Below are 19,316 nucleotides of genomic sequence, written 5' to 3'. Positions count from 1 at the left end.
TTTATGACCCAGTAATTCCACTGCTAGGTACCTATCCAAGAAAAATAAATGTCCACAAAATGAAATGTACAAGAATAAGCATAGCACCTTTATTCATAAGAGGCAAAAACTAGAAACAATCCACATGTCCACCAACTACAGAAGAAATTGTAGTATATCCATGCAATGGAATAACACACACACACACACAAGAATGAACTACTGCTATATATAATACAAATGAGTATCACAAATATGATGTTAAATCAAAGCAACCAAACATAAGTCCACTTACATGAAGTTTAAGAACAGGCAAAACTCATCTATGGTAATAATAGAATAGAGGGGAGAGTACAAAGGTGGGTGGAAGGGTCATTGATTGAAAATGGGCACAAGGGAGCTTTCTAGGATGGTGGTAAGGTTTTATATCTTGATCTGGGTATCATGAGTACATACATATGTAAAATTTCAGGAGCTGCACACATAAGATTTGAACATTTTAGTATATGTTATACCTCAATAAAGATAATTATATAATAAAAATAATTAACTTACATTCCCAATGACTCCATTTGCTTGCTTTTGTTTCTGTTGCTTTGATTGTGATAAGGGAATAGGTATAGGTTTTTTTTTTACAGTTTTCTTTTTTTTTGATTTAGTGGTTTTCTTGGGTCCTTTACTCTTCTGTTGCCATCCTCCTTTTGTCCTGTTCTTGTTAGTATCGCCTTGCTGTAAATCACATACACACTCAGAAATTATAGCAATAGTTTCATTTGGGAGTCAGGGTAATTTTTAAGTGGGAATGGCTAAAGTAAACGTTTTCATAAACTGAATGATTCTTCCACAGAAATGTAAATCAATCAGAAAACTAAAGAAAGCATTCCTATCACCAGGAAAGAACTGTAAGAAAACTCAAGTTTTTACCACATCTTCTGCTGGCTGTTCCTCTGCGGCACAGATGGACTGCTCCTTTTCAAATACTTCCTAGAGGAAGCAAGAAGGAAAGTATAATCCATCAACCTGCACTCATCCTTCAGGTAAGCAAAACAATCTTTCAAATATATCACCAGTAAGTTTTTAAATTGGTGACAATCGGGGTGGAGGGAGGGAGAGAACAGGAAAATTAGCAATCACTAAATGATACTTCAGACATTACCTTCTGAAATATCTCACATCTGTCCTGAATATTTTTTGAAAAGTACACTGTACTGAAATTTATAAATGCAATGACTTAAGATATGTACACTCATTATAAACTCAAAAATATTTTAGTTTAAATTTTCACTTTTATTCTAATAGTAATTAGACATGACTATTTTAATGTTATGAAAATTTGAATATATTACAATATTTTCCAACATGAAAACTTCATGAGACTAATATTAGTTTATTCTTTATTGTCAGTGATATTGCTCATTGGGTCTATAACTAAGAAGTGGAACACCATGAAAATCCACATACCCTAAAGACATCCATCCACCATACAATCCATTTAGAATCAGTACATTTAGCATTTAAATTCCAGTAAGAATCTACACGAGAAGATGACAAGTGATGTGGGTTGTGTTTCATAAATTCCTTGAAATTATTAAAGCTAACAAGTAAAAACAATGACAATTGTTAGGCTCTAAACTGTTTGCCTAATTTAGGGGTCTGCTTTTTAAACAGTTTATTGGAACACAATGCCCATTTGTGAGTTCAGTAGTTGCTACAGAGACTACATGGGCTATATCACAAAAAATACTTATTAATTGGACCTTTACAGAAAGATTTGCCAACTTCTTATCTAATTCTATCATCTCTGGTTCATTTCTTCATTTATTACTGGGTTTTAATTCTTAATTACTCTGAGGTACAGTTCACACAAAAACTGAATAAATAGTTGATTCTTTCCCTTCCTCCAAAGCAGTTTTGTTTTCCTTCTACCAGTTATTCCAGGTACCAACAGCCCAAGGCCGATATCTTGTTCATTTCTCAGGCTGGGAACTCCAAAGTATGTAGGTAATATAAATTTGGATTCTAAAACCAATCCTGATCACTAACTTAGTTTCCTCTTCTCCCAGAAGGCACCTCTCATCCAGAATCTGTAACACAAATGCTTCCTTACCACTTGCTACTATAAAATCAACATATTTTGATTTGATATAGCCTACTACAAAAGATGATTCTCCTACCAGAGGTTTTAGACATAGAGTTTAAGTGCAGCAAATGTTTCCTACAGATGCTCACAGATCTCAGAGCAGAACAGGCTAAAATCTACCATTAGTTGAATAAACTGAGTTGAAATACTATAGTCTATTAAAAACAAATTACAACTAAAGTTATAACTTGGGAAGTAACATAAATGTAATAGAAACTGAGAAACACAAGATGCAGGAAACATATTAATATGATCACATTTAATAAAGAAGAATGAGAAAAATACCAGTATATATATATATATACATATATGCACTGTAAAGATCCAGGTAGTAAATACAAATAGAACCAATGAAGAAACATATGAAAGGATATACACAAGACTAAATTCTAGTCATTGGAGATGGACAAGGGGTTTCCTGAGAGAAGTGAGAGAAGGGATCTGTGAAAAAAACATCATTTAAGCCCTGGCCAGTGTTCTCAGTGGTTAGAGCATTGGCCTAACCACCAAGGGCAGCAGGTTAAATTCCCAGTCAAGGGCATGTACCTGGGTTGCAGGTTTGATCTCTGGCCCTGATCAGGGTGCCTGCAGGAGGCAACCAATTGATGTTTCTCTCTCACATTACTGTTTCTGTCTATCTCTCTCTCTCTCTCTCTCTCTCTCTCTCTCTCTCTCTCAAAATCAATGGAAAAAATATCCTCAGGTGAGGATTATAAAAAAAGAATTTAACTTTATGGATAGTCATGCATTAGGATATCTAAAGGGGCGAGGTTCAAAACTGATAATATCAGAAGGGTAGGATTTTAAGTAATATTCACTTCTTCCTTTACTTTTTGCAGTGCCAAATTTTTTCTCAAACAGCATGAATTTTTCACATTAAAATTGGGTATTTTCATTATAATTTTTAAATTTTTTAAATAAAAAATTCTCTAAAGCAGCGGTCGCCAACTGGTGGTCCGTGGACTACTGGTGGTCCGTGAGGTCCAAAAGGTTGGTGATCGCTGCTCTAAAGAATGGACTGAAAAAGAATAGGTGATGAAATTCTCAACAATAATCAATAGTAAACTCTGTATAGCACTTAAAAATTTAAGAATTATACCCACATTACTGTTATTATAATGTTTTATATAAGAAATTAAACCATCACATGAAAAATTAATTTATTTTCCAAAGTTTTCTTGTGTGAAAACTCATATGAAAAACTATGAGAGTTAATTTAAAATTTCAAAACAGCTAACATAACTTGCAAAATTAGATTTTGCTATTCAATAGTTTTAATCTGAGAATATATAGCTTAAAATGAGAAATTAAATATAAAAACCTTAATACATAACTTTTTTTCCCCTTTTATTATATTTATTAGGGTGACATTGGTTACATAACACATAACTTAAAGCATAAAAATACAAATAGACTACTTACTGCCATTGTTTGCCTTGTCAATTTAACCAATACTGTAACTAGGGATCCTACTGTGATGTTGTTGCTGTCTTCATCATCCAATACTGTAAGATGAAAGAAAAAATTTGAGTTAAAAATTAAGCTTTATGTCAATGCAAACAATAAAACTTAACCTACCCAAATGAAGTTGATACTTCAGTATTTCAAATATGTTATATTTTAAACTTAAAAAAATAATGTGATTGCCTACTTTGTATAAGGCCCTCCAATAGATGCCTTCAGCAATGTGCTCATTTAAACCCTTGAACTAGCTCTATGGAGGATTACTGTTACTTCTACTTTAAACAGGAAACTAAGGTTCAGAAATAAAGTAAAATGCCTAAGGTCACATAATGGCTAAACTGGCACTACCACGTTTCAAACCCAGGCTGCTTTTTTTAAACAAAGTATAATGTGAGGGCTACCATACCGTAGCTTTCTCTCACAGTGATATTAAAAATAGGGTTATGTTATTCCATTGAATTGTGCAAACCTTACAGTCAAAAGATTTTACCTGTATGATCAGTGCTGCCTATCAGAATAAACTAAAACTAGTATTATTCTATCTAATAAAAGAGCAATATGCAAATTGACCATCACTCCAACACACAAGATGGCCACCCCCATGTGGTCAAAGATGGCCACCACAAGATGGCCGGCAGGGAAGGGCAGTTATGGGCAATCAGGCCAGCAGGAGAGGGCAGTTGGGGGCGACCAGGCTGGCAGGGGAGCAGTTAGGCGTCAATCAGGCTGGCAGGGGAATGGTTAGGGGGTGATTAGGCTGGCAGGCAGAAGTGGTTAGGGGCAATCAGGCAAGCAGGCAGGCGAGCAGTTGGGAGCCAGCAGTCCTGGATTGTGAGAGGGATCCCAGATTGGACAGGGTGCAGGCTGGGCTGAGAGACACGCCCGTGCCCCCCCACCCCCCCCCACCCTGTGTATGAATATCATGCACCGGGCCTCTAGTAAGCCACATAAAAAAGGATTAATTTTTAAGGGAAGAACTTCAAGATATTTAAAACTATATTTTGCAATGTTTTTGCAATTAATTTTATTTATTTTTTTTATTGATTTCAGAGAGGAAGGGAGAGGGAGGGAGAGATAGAAACATCAATGGTGAGAGAGAATCATACATCAGCTGCCTCCTGCACACCCCACACTGGGGATCGAGCCCACAACCAAGCATGTGCCCTAACTGGGAATTGAACCATGACCTCCTGTTCATAGGTCAATGCTCAACCACTGAGCATACCAGCGGTCTGCAATTAATTTCTTAAAACCATGTTTGCCACACACAGCCCCAAAAGTCTAATAATGAAATAAATTTTAATATTAAAATAACATTAAAATAAACTAACAGTAAAATTAATATAACTTACCAAACATGATCCTGCATTCAAATGTATTCTTTTTTTTTTTCTACAGATTTTACCTATAAATGTTTTCTTCACTATGCATTTCTGCCTCCAGGTTTTTCTAAATTTGTCATGTGTATTTTACACAGCTTTAGATGAGCATACTCTGTTCTAGTCTGCACTGACACACCACCAGTTGGAAAAGAAGGCCTCCAACAACCTATAATTACTATCTAAATTACTGGCTGTGAAGTGCAATGGCTGGGCATCAAAAAAAGGTACAATATCGTTTCTTCTGGAAGTCTCCATTACCTCAAACAAAATCTGGGCTACATATTCATCAAGATTGCAAAGCTGTATGTACATGAGCACTGCACATGAATCAACAGCTCTAACAGTGTTTACCTGCCTTCTGACACTTTAAAGCAGCAGTTCTCAACCTGTGGGTCGCGACCCCTTTGGGGGTCAAACGACCCTTTCACAGGGGTTGCCCAAGATCATTGGAAAACACATATATAATTACATATTGTCTTTGTGATTAATCACTATGCTTTAATTATGTTCAATTTGTAACAATGAAAATACATCCTGCATATCACATATTTACAAATCATAACAGTAGCAAAATTACAGTTATGAAGTAGCAACGAAAATAATTTTATGGTTGGGGTCACCAGAACATGAGGAACTGTATTAAAGGGTCGTGGCATTAGGAAGGTTGAGAACCACTGCTTTAAAGTGAAGAAGAGCTTACTCTATATATCCTCCAGCAATGTGGGAAAAGGGATCCACCATCTCCAACACTGGATCATGCAGATGCCCCTTTCTGCTTCTATAATTCTACTCTCTCTCCAGTAACTACACTACTCATATTATACATTTGGATAGCATAGTAAAAATATAAATCATCTATACAAAATACTATGGAAAGAAACACATCATAACGTTCTGCAGTAAGACAGAATAATCTTACCTTACACATCTAATAAAGAATCTCTCCCATTGGCCCATGAAATAAAGGGTCACGGGTTTGATTCCTGGTTAAGGGCATGTACCTCAGTTGCAGGCTCTACCCCCGGGCTGGGTCAGGGTGGATGTGGAAGGCAACCAATCATGTCTCGCTCTCACATCAATGTTTCTCTCTCTCCCACTCCTCTCTCCCTTTCACTCTAAAAATCAATGGAAAAATATCCTTGAGTGAAGATGAAAAAATAATCTCTCCAACATTCATTTTTTTAAAGCAGCATGTACTTTTTACAACCCTTGATTATTATCAAAGAGTATCTCTTCAGTCTCAAACTAGATGTATTAATAGCTTCTAATTAAATTATTATGGTCCTGAATGAAGCTTTGTATGTTTAATGTTTGAAAACTCATGGGCCTACAAGGAAATCCTAACACCCCAACCCCATCAAAGCAGCACCAGTCTTCACTACATGTATCCTATACACCAGCCAAATTGAAACCAGATTGCAATTTAGCTTCCTTTCTCAAACACCCAATCTTTGAGAGCCTTCTATCTTGATTCCAATTAGAATGTAAACTCAGTAAGGCAGAATCTTTGTCATACCACTGCTTCCCCAGCACTCAGAAGTAGTAGTGTCATTCAATATTTGTTGAGTGAATAAATGCACAATGTCTGTGCCATTCACTTAACACTTAGCCCAAGATTCCTTATTTTAATCCTTGTTTATGACCTATATCCCCAATCCTATATAATAAAAGCATAGTATGCAAATTGTCCCCTTGACTGGGAGTTCATCCGGGGCCAGCCGGGGGAAGGGAGGAAGTACCCAGCCGGCAGCCGGTAGCTACTAGGGACCCTACCAGTGCATTAATTTTGTGCACTGGGCCTCTAGTTAGACTATAAGCCCTTTAAAGACTGAAACCATTCCTGATGCATGTTTGTATTCTTGGTCCCACAAGAATGTTAGCACAATAGTAGCTTAATAAATGTCAAAGCTCAGAACAATGCCAGAATGAAGGAATGAAGCAGATAATCTCTAATTTGGTCATTTCACGATATTATTCAGCTATTGAAATGGGAACAAACAGGGCAATTATGAAGGTGAAATAAACAATCTCTATTTTTTTCACTCCAAGCACACACAGAGGTAAGTCAAGAAAAACACGTGCAATGTAGCACAGACTATGATAATTTTCAAGGTTTCATGAACATAAATAAGCTGGAGTTTTTAATTAATGTTTGAACTAAGCAATGTTTTTCACACTAATGGATACATTTTAAGTTTCTTTCATTACATCTGGAACTCTTTCATTCCCATCACGAGGATAATAAAAGTAGGACTCTGTGCTCTCAAAACTATTAAGTGTACATCATTTTCCATCACAGTAAATCTGACAGGTAAATAGGTAATTAGATTCTGTAAGTCTAATTACAAGTTATGTTATTAAATGAAGTGCTTGGAGCATTCTGAGTCAAGCAAACAAGAACCATTCTATCAAAAGGGAAGCAATATTCCACAAGGAAACCTCCCACTTACCTTGTGATTTTATGTCCATAGTTATATGTGGGAAACTCCCAAGCACAGCCATAACCTCTTCATATTTTTCATCTTCTAGGAAGTGCAATAGATATTGACGATCTGTTTCTTTTAAACTCACCAAATCCTGAATAGTCTTAATTTTGTACTGAATTTAAAAAATAAAAGAAAATAAATCCTAAAGTCATAAAACATTTCATAAAAGAAAACTATTAGCATGTTTACTAAAACACAATCCAAGAACTTGTAGAAAAATGTTAAGATTATATATATTTCAAAGCAGCAAATAGCAGCTTTATAGCATTTCATGGCCTTTTTCTCCAAGGAAATTTAAATTTAGTATTTATTTATTATAGAGTTAATACAGAGTTATATTTTTTAATTAGAAAAAATAAAAGTTATAGGGAAAAATTAGTATTCATATAGAATCTTGACCCATGCAAGACCTACTGTCATTTCAGTGCTCAGTTTTCTGACCTTTATTCAATTTTAATGCTAAGAATATGACTTTATCTCCAAGTACAGCTGTATCCTATGGAATATTCTCATTTTTTTATTGTCTAAATATAGCTATTTGTTATTACAGTAATATGTATCTTATCTAAATGGATACTTAGGAGTGTTCTTTAATTTTCAGGTGTTTAGTGCTAGTCACTAATTTTTATTTTCACAGACATGGATTAGATCACAAGGTATGTGAAATGCCTGCTTTTGGATTCTTAAATCTTCAATTGTAACCTAAAATGTGATCGAACTTATAAGCATAATAACACAATTACTTGAAAGGAGAACTCTAATGCAAATTTCTAATATACATTAGTTTTACCTTAATATACTATCAATCTAATGTACATCTTCTGCCTACTTTGTCTAATGCATACAAAGTAATGTTTAAAATCTACAAAATTACGATTTTGTTCAGTATTTCCTTGTGTTTCCTCAAGTTTTTCATTTATCTTAAGATTCATTATCATGTCTTTACTATAAACCGTGTTTTCTAAATAAGAATTATCTTGCCCAGCCGGTGTGGCTCAGTGATTGAATACTGACTTATGAACCAGGAGTTCATAGTCAGGGCACATACCCAGGTTGCGGCCTGAATACCCAGTAGGGGGTGTGCAGTAGGCAGCCAATCAATGCTTCTCTCTCATCATTGATGTTTCTATCTCTCCCTCTCCCTTCCTTTCTGAAATCAATTTAAAAAAGTATTTAAAATATATATATGTATATTTTTAAAGCATTATCTTTATTTGATCTACTTATTTTTAATATATTTTATTGATTTTTTTTTTACAGAGAGGAAGGGAGAGGGAGAGAGAGTTAGAAACATTGATGAGAGAGAAACATCGATCAGCTGCCTCCTGTACACTTCCCACTGGGGATGTGCTCACAACCAAGGTACATGCCCTTAACTGGAATCGAACCTGGGACCTTTCAGTCCGCAGACCGACACTATCCACTGAGCCAAACTGATTAGGGCTAATCTACTTATTTTGAACACTTATTCTGTTCACTCTAAACTAATAAACCACTGCCCAACATTTAACCCACAAATAAAATTATTGCAAAGTATACAGTGCATTTTTACTTAGTGCATTTAATTTTAGTAACATAATATAAAGAACAAAGTGTTAACTGCTAAAAATGCACTGACCCCGTACTAAAATCACTTACAGTAGTAAGATATTAAACAGCTACCTGACAGAACCACTTGAGGGAGTTTCAGAATGTTTAAGATATTTTAAATCTAAGTAATTCATAGTAACAATTTCTAGAAAACTTTCATTCATGTTATCTTTAAGTGACATGACAAACTGCTTAAAACCAATTTTAAAGTAGCAAAGAATTACCTTTTTATGATTAGAAACCCTTCTAAGATTGTCCTCTTCAATGTGAGGGAGTTGCAGAAGGGGAGACTTGAACTGCTGAAGGCCTTGCACCGCCATCTGAGAAAGCTTCATGCAGTTTTCTAGGGATGCCAAAGTTGGAGCACGAAACTCCCTTTCTTAGAAAGAATAGGAAGAAAAGAAAAGACAGAGCTGGACTTTCTACATGTTGAGGAGTACACAATGCATGACAAACTAAGATTCACTATCCCTAACCCCTCAAATTTTAAAATCTTATTGTTGATTTTCCTTTAAAAGTTATTGGATAAAATACCACACACACACACACACACACACACACACTTGGTTAAATGCATATTATCCAGCAACAACCATTGATTTAATAGAAAAATTCTTCGCATTACCTCCAAAAACAGCAAGTTATCAGAAATTATCACTATCAAGAATATACTCACAGCATGCCAATAACTGACATCATCCATATTAACAAACAACAACCACTGCCTCCTTTCTTAAGGGCCTCTCTCCCCCTTTCCATTACAGACCACAAACTCCCTCATTCTTTTTTTCCTCATGCAAAAAAAGCACTACATATCAGAGGAATCATCATTACATCACTTAAAGAATTATTTTAAACTCATTGTTAAAATACAGAATAACCAAACTCTAACAAAATCAGAAGAAAAGGATATTTTAAATCTTTCAAATAATAATAAAACATGAAAAAAATAAAATTAAAACATAAGTTGTGATAAACACTTACATGGTGGAAAATATAAGGAAAAAAATAAGAAAAATCATAAATAAATGTGAGAAAGCTGATTCAATTTATAGACAGAATTACGGGAAGTACCCATAAATCTTAAAACTATGAAGAGTAATCTACATATGCTTGCAAGAAAAAGTACAACATAATTAATTACATCTCCTCCTCACCTTCACGGCTCCGAGCCATTATTATTAGTTGGCAGATTACATTAACCATTTCTTGAAGTAGGGCAGGGCATTTTTTCAGCATAAATTGCTGATCTGCAAAACAATGAAAAACCTGACAAATCATTCTATCTTTATAATTAAAACATCTTTATCACCTATAGTCCAAGACTAATACAAATTTAAGGTATCCTACAAATATTTCCCATGACCTCAGAATTTTACAGGTTGAACCTAATAGTATCTACTCAATATATCATCACAATCAGTCAGAAAACCCAAACTCAGATTAGATGTTTCAAAGACCAAATTTTAATATTATGGTATTAGGCTTTATCAATCGACTCCCTACCCAATTAATCTTTAGCTTAATCTTACTATATTTAAGAACTTTAAGAATTTCCTTCTTCTATGAGTAGAATTATGGATAAATCCAAAGGCTAAGATTGAGAATAAATGCACAGAGAGGAAGAGGAGAAATGAGGGGGAGATGCTTTCATTTATCCTATATAATAAAAGCCTAATATGCAAATAGACTGAATGGCAGGATGACCAGCGGAATGACTGGTCACTATGATGTGCACTGACCATCAGGGGGCAGACACTCAACACAGGAGCTACCCCCAGCCTGCAGGCCCCAACCAGCAGCAACGGTGGGGGGCGGGGCCAGCAAGGGGGCAGCACCAAGACAGCCAAGACATGTGCAAGCGGGGGCCCCAATCATCCCACCGGTTGCCCCACAGATTGGCCCTGATTGCCGGCCAGGCCTAGGGACCCTACTATGCATGAATTTCATGCACTGGGCGTCTAGTACTGCATATAATAGTTAACCATTAAGATCATCCATTGGATTAATACTCAATCTAAAAAAATTTTGTTCCCTACTTCTTAGGTATTTGGTAACAATGGAGATGGTTGGTATCTGTACAAAATATTAGAAACAGAATTATTATTTAACTTGCAACTCTAATAACAATGCTTAAATAGTGCTCTCTCATGCCATCATAAGCAAACTATCCTATCACCAATCACTGAGCATCAACTGGCCTTGTTTTCAGAGGCATTTGATTGCATTACTGACTTAAAAGGATCAATCAAAAAGAACATTTATTCCCTAAGAATAACTTTCTTTTATAACTTCAATTGAGCCCTTGTGTGGCTCAGTGGATAGAGCATCAGCCTGCGGACTGAAGGGTCCCAGGTTCAATTCCAGTCAAGGGCAAATGCCCGGGTTGTAGGCTCGATCCCCAGTGTGGGTCGTGCAGGAGGCAGCCAATCCACGATTCTCTCTCATCATGGTTGTTTCTCGATGTCTGTCTGTGTCTCTCTCTCTCTCTCTCTCTCTCTCTCTCTCTCTCTCTCTCTCTCCCCCCTCCCTTCCTCCCTCCCCCTCTCTCCCTGTCCCTCTCACTCTGACATCAATAAAAAATATATATTTTTTAATATATTTTATTGATTTTTACAGAGAGGAAGGGAGAGGGATAGAGAGTTAGAAACATCAATGAGAGAGAAACATCGATCAGCTGCCTCCTGCACACTCCCTACTGGGGATGTGCCCGCAACCAAGGTACATGCCCTTGACCAGCATCGAACCTGGGACCCTTGAGTCCGAAGGCTGATGCTCTATCCACTGAGCCAAACCGGTTAGGGCAATAAAAAAAAATATTTAAAAATAAAAACAACAAAAAACTTCAATTGAAATGATACAAGTGGGAGAAACTAAGATGGCGACTTAGGTAAACACCGGGAAATTGTCGCCTCACACAACAATTGAAAATTACCGCAAAGGACAGAGCAAACATCATCCAGAACAACAGGAAGGCTGGCTGAGAGTAAATTCTACAACTAGAAGGAAAGAAAAGCACGCTGAGAGCCAGAGGAGCTGCAGAGGTGAAGTGCGGAGGTACAAGTGCAGAGGTACGGCCGGCATGCGCGCGCGAGTAAAGGGGGTGGCACCTGAGGACGCGGCTGTCTTTTTGAATCACAAGCTCCCGACTGCTCTGAACTCCGGTTCCGGAAGTCTCTGGGGACCCAGGACTCATACGGGGAGAAGCTGGTCTGTCCGGCAGCGGGCGAACTTGAAGGCGGCTTTCCCTCAGAGGTGCTTGCAGCAATTAACGGGTCACTGAGACGCGCGACTCCGGGCGGAGAATCAGCCATAGCTCCTTGATCCGCCCTTTGATTCCCTGAGACCCCGCCCCACCCAGGCTGCGGCAGAGGCTTTTGCATGTGAATGTACCTAACTGCAGCCGAGCCAGGCAGACCCGGAACTTCCAAGAGAAGGCCCAAGGCCCCACAGCGGCTTGCATTGCTTCACAGCTGAGCCTCTTCGTGGCTCCTGCTGTGTGGCCTCAGGCAGAGGCTGAATTAGCACCTCCTTAGATCCAGGAGCCACTGTACCCAGTGGTCAGAGGGGGACCATCCAGATTGCAACTCCTCAGATCCATAAGGGACACACTCAGGGAGCAGACTCAGTGAGCACCAAAGCCCCACTGAAGCAAGTCTTGCCCCAGAAGGGTGTCTTCAGCACAGAAGTTCTCCCACTTTAGACACAGCTGATTCTCACAGCCAATTGGCCTGGAGGTCAATTCCTCCCAGTGATTCTACAACAACCAAGGCACCAAGAGTGCACCAAGAGTGTCCACCCCAGGTAACTGGGGAGGCTGAGCTACTGGGCCCTACAGGACACCTGGCGTGCAGGGCCACTCTATCAACACAGGGAAGCTGCCAAAATGCGGAGACAAAGAAACAGGTCACAAATGGCAGAAATGGAGGAAAGCAAACGATTGGATATAGAGTTCAAGGCCACGTTTATAAGGTTTTTCAAGAATTTTATGGAAACCGCCGATAAATTTAATGAATCTCTCAATAAGTATAGTGAGACCATGGAGGACATGAAAAAGGGCCAACTAGAAATTAAGCATACACTGACTGAAATAAAGAATAATTTACAGAGATCCAGCAGCAGAAAAGAGGATCCCAAGAATCAAGTCAAAGATTTGAAATACAAAGAAACAAAAAATACCCAACCGAAAAAGAAAAAAGAAAAGAGATTCCAAAAATATGAAGATAGTGTAAGGAACCTCTGGGACAACTTCAAGCGTACCAACATCAGAATTATAGGGGTACCAGAAGGAGAGAGAGAGCAAGATATTGAAAACCTTTTTGAAGAAATAATGACAGAAAACTTCCCCTACCTGGTGAAAGAAATGGACTTACAAGTCCAGGAAGCGCAGAGAACCCCAAACAAAAGGAATCCAAAGAGGACCACACCAAGACACATCATAATTAAAATGCCAAGAGCAAAAGATAAAGAGAGAATCTTAAAAGCAGCAAGAGAAAGACAGTAAGTTACCTACAAGGGAGTACCCATACGACTGTCAGCTGATTTCTCAACAGAAACCATGCAGGCCAGAAGAGAGTGGCAAGAAATATTCAAAGTGATGAATAGCAAGAACCTGCAACCAAGATTACTTTATCCAGCAAAGCTATCATTCAGAATAGAAGGTCAGATAAAGAGCTTCACGGATAAGAAAAAGCTAAAGGAGTTCATCACCACCAAACCAGCATTATATGAAATGCTGAAAGGTATTCTTTAAGAAGAGGAAGAAGAAAAAGGAACTCTTACCATTTGCCACATCATGGATGGAACTGGAGAGCGGATAAATACCACATGATCTCACTCATTTGTGGAATATAATGAACAACATAAACTGATGAACAAGGACTGATCCAGAGACGGAGAGGCATTGATTGGACTGTCGGGACTTGGAGGGATGGTAGGGGAGGGTGGGGGTAAGGGGGAAAGATCAACCAAAGGACTTATATGCAAGCATATAGGCCTAATCAATGGACATGGACAACGGGGGGGTGAGGGCATGAGCGGGGGGGGGGGGGGGGAGGGGGTAGAGGGTAACGTGGGGACAAGGACACATATGTAATATCTTAATCAATAAAAAATATATTAAAAAAAAAAAAAAGAAATGATACAAGTGAAGAAGAACAACACTCGAGTTTATGACAGCCCTGGAAACACCACTGTCTCAATCTACTGCCTTTCTTTTAAGTAGAATAGATGGCTTCAAGTATTTATGAAGCTTTAACTAGAGATTAACCATTCTTTGGTAACCACTCCTAGAGAGTGGTGGGTGGAGCAATGGAGTTGAGATATTTATTGTGAAATCAATGTTTTCTCATCCCCTCCCTGCAAAACCTTACAAAATCCTTTTTTTAAAAGTCATTAGGAATTATTACATAACCTGCAACTGACTAAACATTTCTCATATATTCTCACTTTCACATTTTAACATTTGCTCTAACATCTGACTTACTTAGACCTTCAAAGTATTTGTGAAGTAATTATGTACCATGTCGATTTCTTTTTAAAAAGCCCTTGAGCAATTATTTGATTGAGCAAAAAATAACAGTGACTAAAACAGTGCACCATGAAGTCTAATTAAATCCACATATCATAAATACCTTCTTCAAGGGTCTCAGGAATTTTCATTCTAGCAAGATGACACAGTAAAAGAACTCTCGCCTTCAGGCTATATGGACATGTAAGTGGAGGTTCATTCTTCTTTAAATTAATGCTGCCAATTTCTCTGATTAGCTAGAGTAAATAAAATAATTATTCAAAAATACACATCTAAAAAAAAGCATTAACTTTAATATGTAAATGCTTATCAAGGAATGTAGGAGATAGGACTAACCTGAGGTATGAGAATATTATCTGTTGGTCTGCTTGTGGCATCTTTATTATACTGAGGATCAAATTCAGAGGCTCCAGCCAAAACCATGATAAGACCTAAGGAAACAAAAGACATATGAAGGTAAATACATATATTTGCTCACTTATTAATTTCCCTGCTATGATACTTCATTAATCCTAGGGTGAGGCAATTTTCCAACCATACACAATGCTTAAAAGCCATGTGAACTCCACTACTAACAAGTATTAATTTATTCCATAAAAAAGCCTCACGTTTTAAAACATGCACAATGTTACCTATCGCAAGTGAATAGAAATATAAATCAAATTAAGGACCCCAAAGCAACTAGATGCATTAAAATCACTTCAAATAATGTCTGTTTCTAGACCTAACCATGTGTTCCACAGAAACTTTCTATAGAGCATTAAATATTCCATGTGATATTAAGAAATGTTATGTGAAAAAAGGGGGCCAGAGTTAAATATGGGAAATAATGAGTTAAAAAGAGCTACATGTTTCTTTGCTTTATGACTTCTCAGAGCCTTCAATAAACCAAAATATACTGTCATTTACAGAAACTTTTATTATAGAACTCTGGAGGGTTTGGGAGAATAGTGTTCCTTGAAAAACACATGATTTGCAGCCTCATACAGGGTGGGGTGAAAGTAGGTTTACTGTTGTGAGTGGGTGGAACACAGAGTTTATTCAGTTTTATTATTATTTATTAATTACTGTATTTTCCATACAATTATAAACCTATTTTTGCCCTACCCGAATATTAGCATTACTTTTGTAAGCCTATACAAGCTCTTTCATGACTGGCACTAGAGTTATCAATCTCACCTTACAGCAGAAAATACAATCTGTTCACAAAAAGCAGGACAACACAGAGGTTAAGTGCCTAAAACTCTAGAGCAGGGGTGGGCAACCCCTGGCATCCGTGCCAAACATGGCACACCAGTAACTTTTGCTGGCACGCGAAACCCTCTCTTATAATCTTCCATTTACAATTTTTTTCTTAATATCGACTTTTTTATTTTTCAGATAAATTCAGTGAAGGTGCATCTTAGATAAATAAATAATTTTACATAACAAGTTATCTTAAAGACCATAGACATGGATTGACGAGAGAGGGGAAGAGCAATTTCAATAGTGTCGAAAACTAGCTATTGAGGACTTGGAATGTCATTCGAGAAAATTTTTTATGTTTAAAAAACTTTGCAACAGAGTTACTCTCCATGTGTTCATCCACATATGCTTGTGAATCTTTGTTCTCAGTGATGAATTTTGTTAAGTCTCGTAATAGGAGTAGCCTGATGGATGAAAGTAGTAGCTCATGCATATCTCTGAAGGTCACGAAATATAAACCTGATGTAAAATCTCTGTCATCAGTGATGCAGCAGCAAAAGTCCCACTGATAATATCAAACGGAATCATAAAGTTATCTGTCGGACTATCAGTGTACATGTATACATTAAAAAATAAATGTATTTTTCATCATCATATACTGTGTTTTTGTCGCTCAAATGAATTTTATTATTTCTTCAAGGTTCTCCACATACGTACACCTTAAGAGATATCAAGTAGGCGTAACATGTTCTCAAAAAATTAGGGTTGGCACGCAGAAGAATTTTGAGTCAGAGATTCTGCTGGTTTTGGCACGCATTCACAAAAATGTTGCCCACCCCTGACCTAGAGTTTTACTTCCTAGCTAAATGACCTAGATCAGTGGTCGGCAAACTGCGACTCTCGAGCCACATGCGGCTCTTTGGCCCCTCGAGTGTGGCTCTTCCTAAGCCTTAGGAGTACCCTAATTAAGTTAATAACAATGTACCTACCTATATAGTTTAAGTTTAAAAAATTTGGCTCTCAAAAGAAATTTCAATCGTTGTACTGTTGATATTTGGCTCTGTTGACTAATGAGTTTGCTGACCACTGACCTAAATAATAGTCTTTACCTCTTTGGACCCTAGTTTCTTCACATGAGCCTGACACACAATAAACACAGTAATATGTGAACTATTACCCTTACTACCTCCAAATGTTTTCATGAAATTGTTCCTAAGATGGCCATATAAGTGGTGCCAATGATAAAGTAACAAAAGATATATAACCAAACCCACCAGCTAAATAATGCTTTTTTAACAGACCAATTGTATAAGTCTAAATACCACCCTCCGAAATGAAACAGAAAAAAGATTACTGATGCAAAAAAAATTAAAACAAATAAAAACATGAAACATCGACATAAGGAAATAGTTCTATATTAATATTTCAAGCCAGCATAAGGAAGAGTGGCATGTGTTAATAAGGGAGAGTAATGTTCACTTGCTCCTCAGAAATAAAAGATATGCTCATTCCTCAGGAATATAATCACACAGTCACATGATCCTGAGGAGTCTCTTTCTGATTATCAAGAAAGATAGTAAAATGGCAAATCCAAAATACAGAAAAGTCCACTTAAGTTTTGAAACAAAAAAATGCATTTTCCAGTGAGGCACAATTTAAAACTTTTAAAAGAGGAAGCGGGATGTCTATGATTTCTGCATAGCAGTGATTGTGAAAGACAATACTATATTACAGGGATAAAATTTACAATATTAGCTTTATGAGCTCACGGAAAGTATTTAGGATGGTATCTTTTTTTTTAAGAAACTAGAGGCCCGGTGCACAAAATCTGTGCGGGGGGAGGGGCCCTGAGACGATCCCTCAGCCCAGCCTGTGCCCTCTCACAGTCCCGGAGTGGGCCTAAGCCGCCAGTCGGACATCCTTAAGTGCTGCCACGGAGGCGGGAGAGGCTCCCGCCACCGCCACTGCACTCGCCAGCCATGAGACTGGCTTCTAACAGAGTGAAACTCCCCTTGTGGATGGCACTGACCACCAGAGGGCAGCTCCTGCATTGAGCGTCTACCCCCCGGTGGTCAGTGCACAACACAGCAACCGGTCGTTCCACTGGTCGGTCGATTTGCATATTAGTCCTTTATTATATAGGATTTTAAAGTAAGACTCTGAGAATGAAATATCCTGACAGTTTTCTTTCAACACACCCAAGACCTCTACTTATTTTATTACAATTAATACAGGATAATGTACTGGTTTATGGCTCAGGAACCAAACTGCCTGGGTTTGATACTGGCTCTGTCACCTACTATGCATCCTTGAGTTCAGTTTTCGCATCTATAAAATGTGCTTACAAACAGCACACACTAACAGGGGCATAGCAAATACTAAATGAGTTAATGCACGCCTGGCACATAACAAATACTCAAAAAATGTTAGCTGGTATTATAAAATTAGTCCACATGAAGCTTAAACATAAAATTTCTGAGAAAAAAATACATATATAGCTGAGTAGATGGAAATAATAGCAATAGATCAAGAAATGTGGTAAGGGTGTTAGCATTTTCCTCCAGTTTTAGGTACACGAATTAAATATCTATAAACGTAAAATGGAATTTCTCTATTTGAATGTGTATCAATTCCACATAAGTGACTCAGAAAATAATCTATTGTCATGGTTATTTAAATTTACTTACGTTTCATATCCATATTTCGAGTTTTATAAACAAAATATGTATAAATCTGTGTGGTGCGTATTAGAATCTGGTCTCCACTATAGCGTATTGAGCGATACCACCAAGACCCCTTAAACACAAATAAAATTAAATAAATAAAGCATAAAAACTATAATAAATGCTAGTTTAATAAGGAATATGTTTGTGGTCAAATTTTCTAAATGCTCATAAACCAATAAAAATTCCTCAGATTTAGAACAAATACCTTCAACACATATTTTAAATTATTTATTTTGCAAATATGTATACTGCCTGATGACTACCTAACTATAATTATACCATTAAGACATTTAAGTTTCAACTAGAAATTGTTTGAAGACAAAATAGAAATGAACCAACCCACTACTATAAGCAACAAACTGGTTCCTGATACATAATATGCCTTCAATAAATATTTAATAAATAAATAAAGAAGCAATTTTACTATTTTAATTCACATTATTCCATACAATTGGATCCTCACACAAAAATCCTCTGAAGAAGGCACACAGGTTAATTATTAGCCTCACATAGAACTCAAAAACTGTAAGAGCAAAAAGAACACCACCAGTCATAAAAGTAATAAACAGTAAAATCATAAACTTTATGGTATCTACATATTGAGGTACCATGTAGCTGTTTTAAAAATGAGATCGCTCTAAATGTCATGCCCCTTATAGTTAAAGCAAAAAAGTCAGAACAGTACATATATTTTGTAATGTGTGTATAGAAAAATACAGGCTGGGGCAAAAGTGGGTTTAAGATGTTTGTATGGAAAATAATACAAATAATAAATAATAAAACAAGAATAAATTCTGTTTCATGTACTGTAAACCTACTTTTGCCTGAAACTGT

The 19,316-nt window shown here is 37.1% G+C and overlaps 1 protein-coding gene across 5 annotated transcripts in view; it reads right to left on the bottom strand.

Moving 5' to 3' along the window:
- The window catches only part of SEC63 (SEC63 homolog, protein translocation regulator), a 75,557-nt gene that overhangs the window by 21,298 nt on the left and 34,943 nt on the right, over positions 1-19,316 (bottom strand). For 4 of the 5 annotated variants that reach the window (XM_036316180.1, XM_036316177.1, XM_036316179.1 and 1 more), the window contains 9 exons: positions 18,444-18,552; positions 14,908-15,002; positions 14,675-14,807; positions 10,199-10,291; positions 9,266-9,420; positions 7,416-7,563; positions 3,542-3,624; positions 904-963; positions 535-708 (listed from right to left, as the gene is read on the bottom strand). In XM_036316180.1, the coding sequence (XP_036172073.1) occupies positions 535-708; positions 904-963; positions 3,542-3,624; positions 7,416-7,563; positions 9,266-9,420; positions 10,199-10,291; positions 14,675-14,807; positions 14,908-15,002; positions 18,444-18,552 (1,050 nt within the window). The remainder of the gene's footprint in view (positions 1-534; positions 709-903; positions 964-3,541; positions 3,625-7,415; positions 7,564-9,265; positions 9,421-10,198; positions 10,292-14,674; positions 14,808-14,907; positions 15,003-18,443; positions 18,553-19,316) is intronic. The other variant, XM_036316182.1, reaches the window with a different exon arrangement.

Source organism: Myotis myotis, unplaced genomic scaffold, assembly GCF_014108235.1.
Source record: "Myotis myotis isolate mMyoMyo1 unplaced genomic scaffold, mMyoMyo1.p scaffold_m19_p_7, whole genome shotgun sequence".
Taxonomy (NCBI): domain Eukaryota; kingdom Metazoa; phylum Chordata; class Mammalia; order Chiroptera; family Vespertilionidae; genus Myotis; species Myotis myotis.
This window is presented reverse-complemented; position numbering and strand designations above follow the sequence as displayed.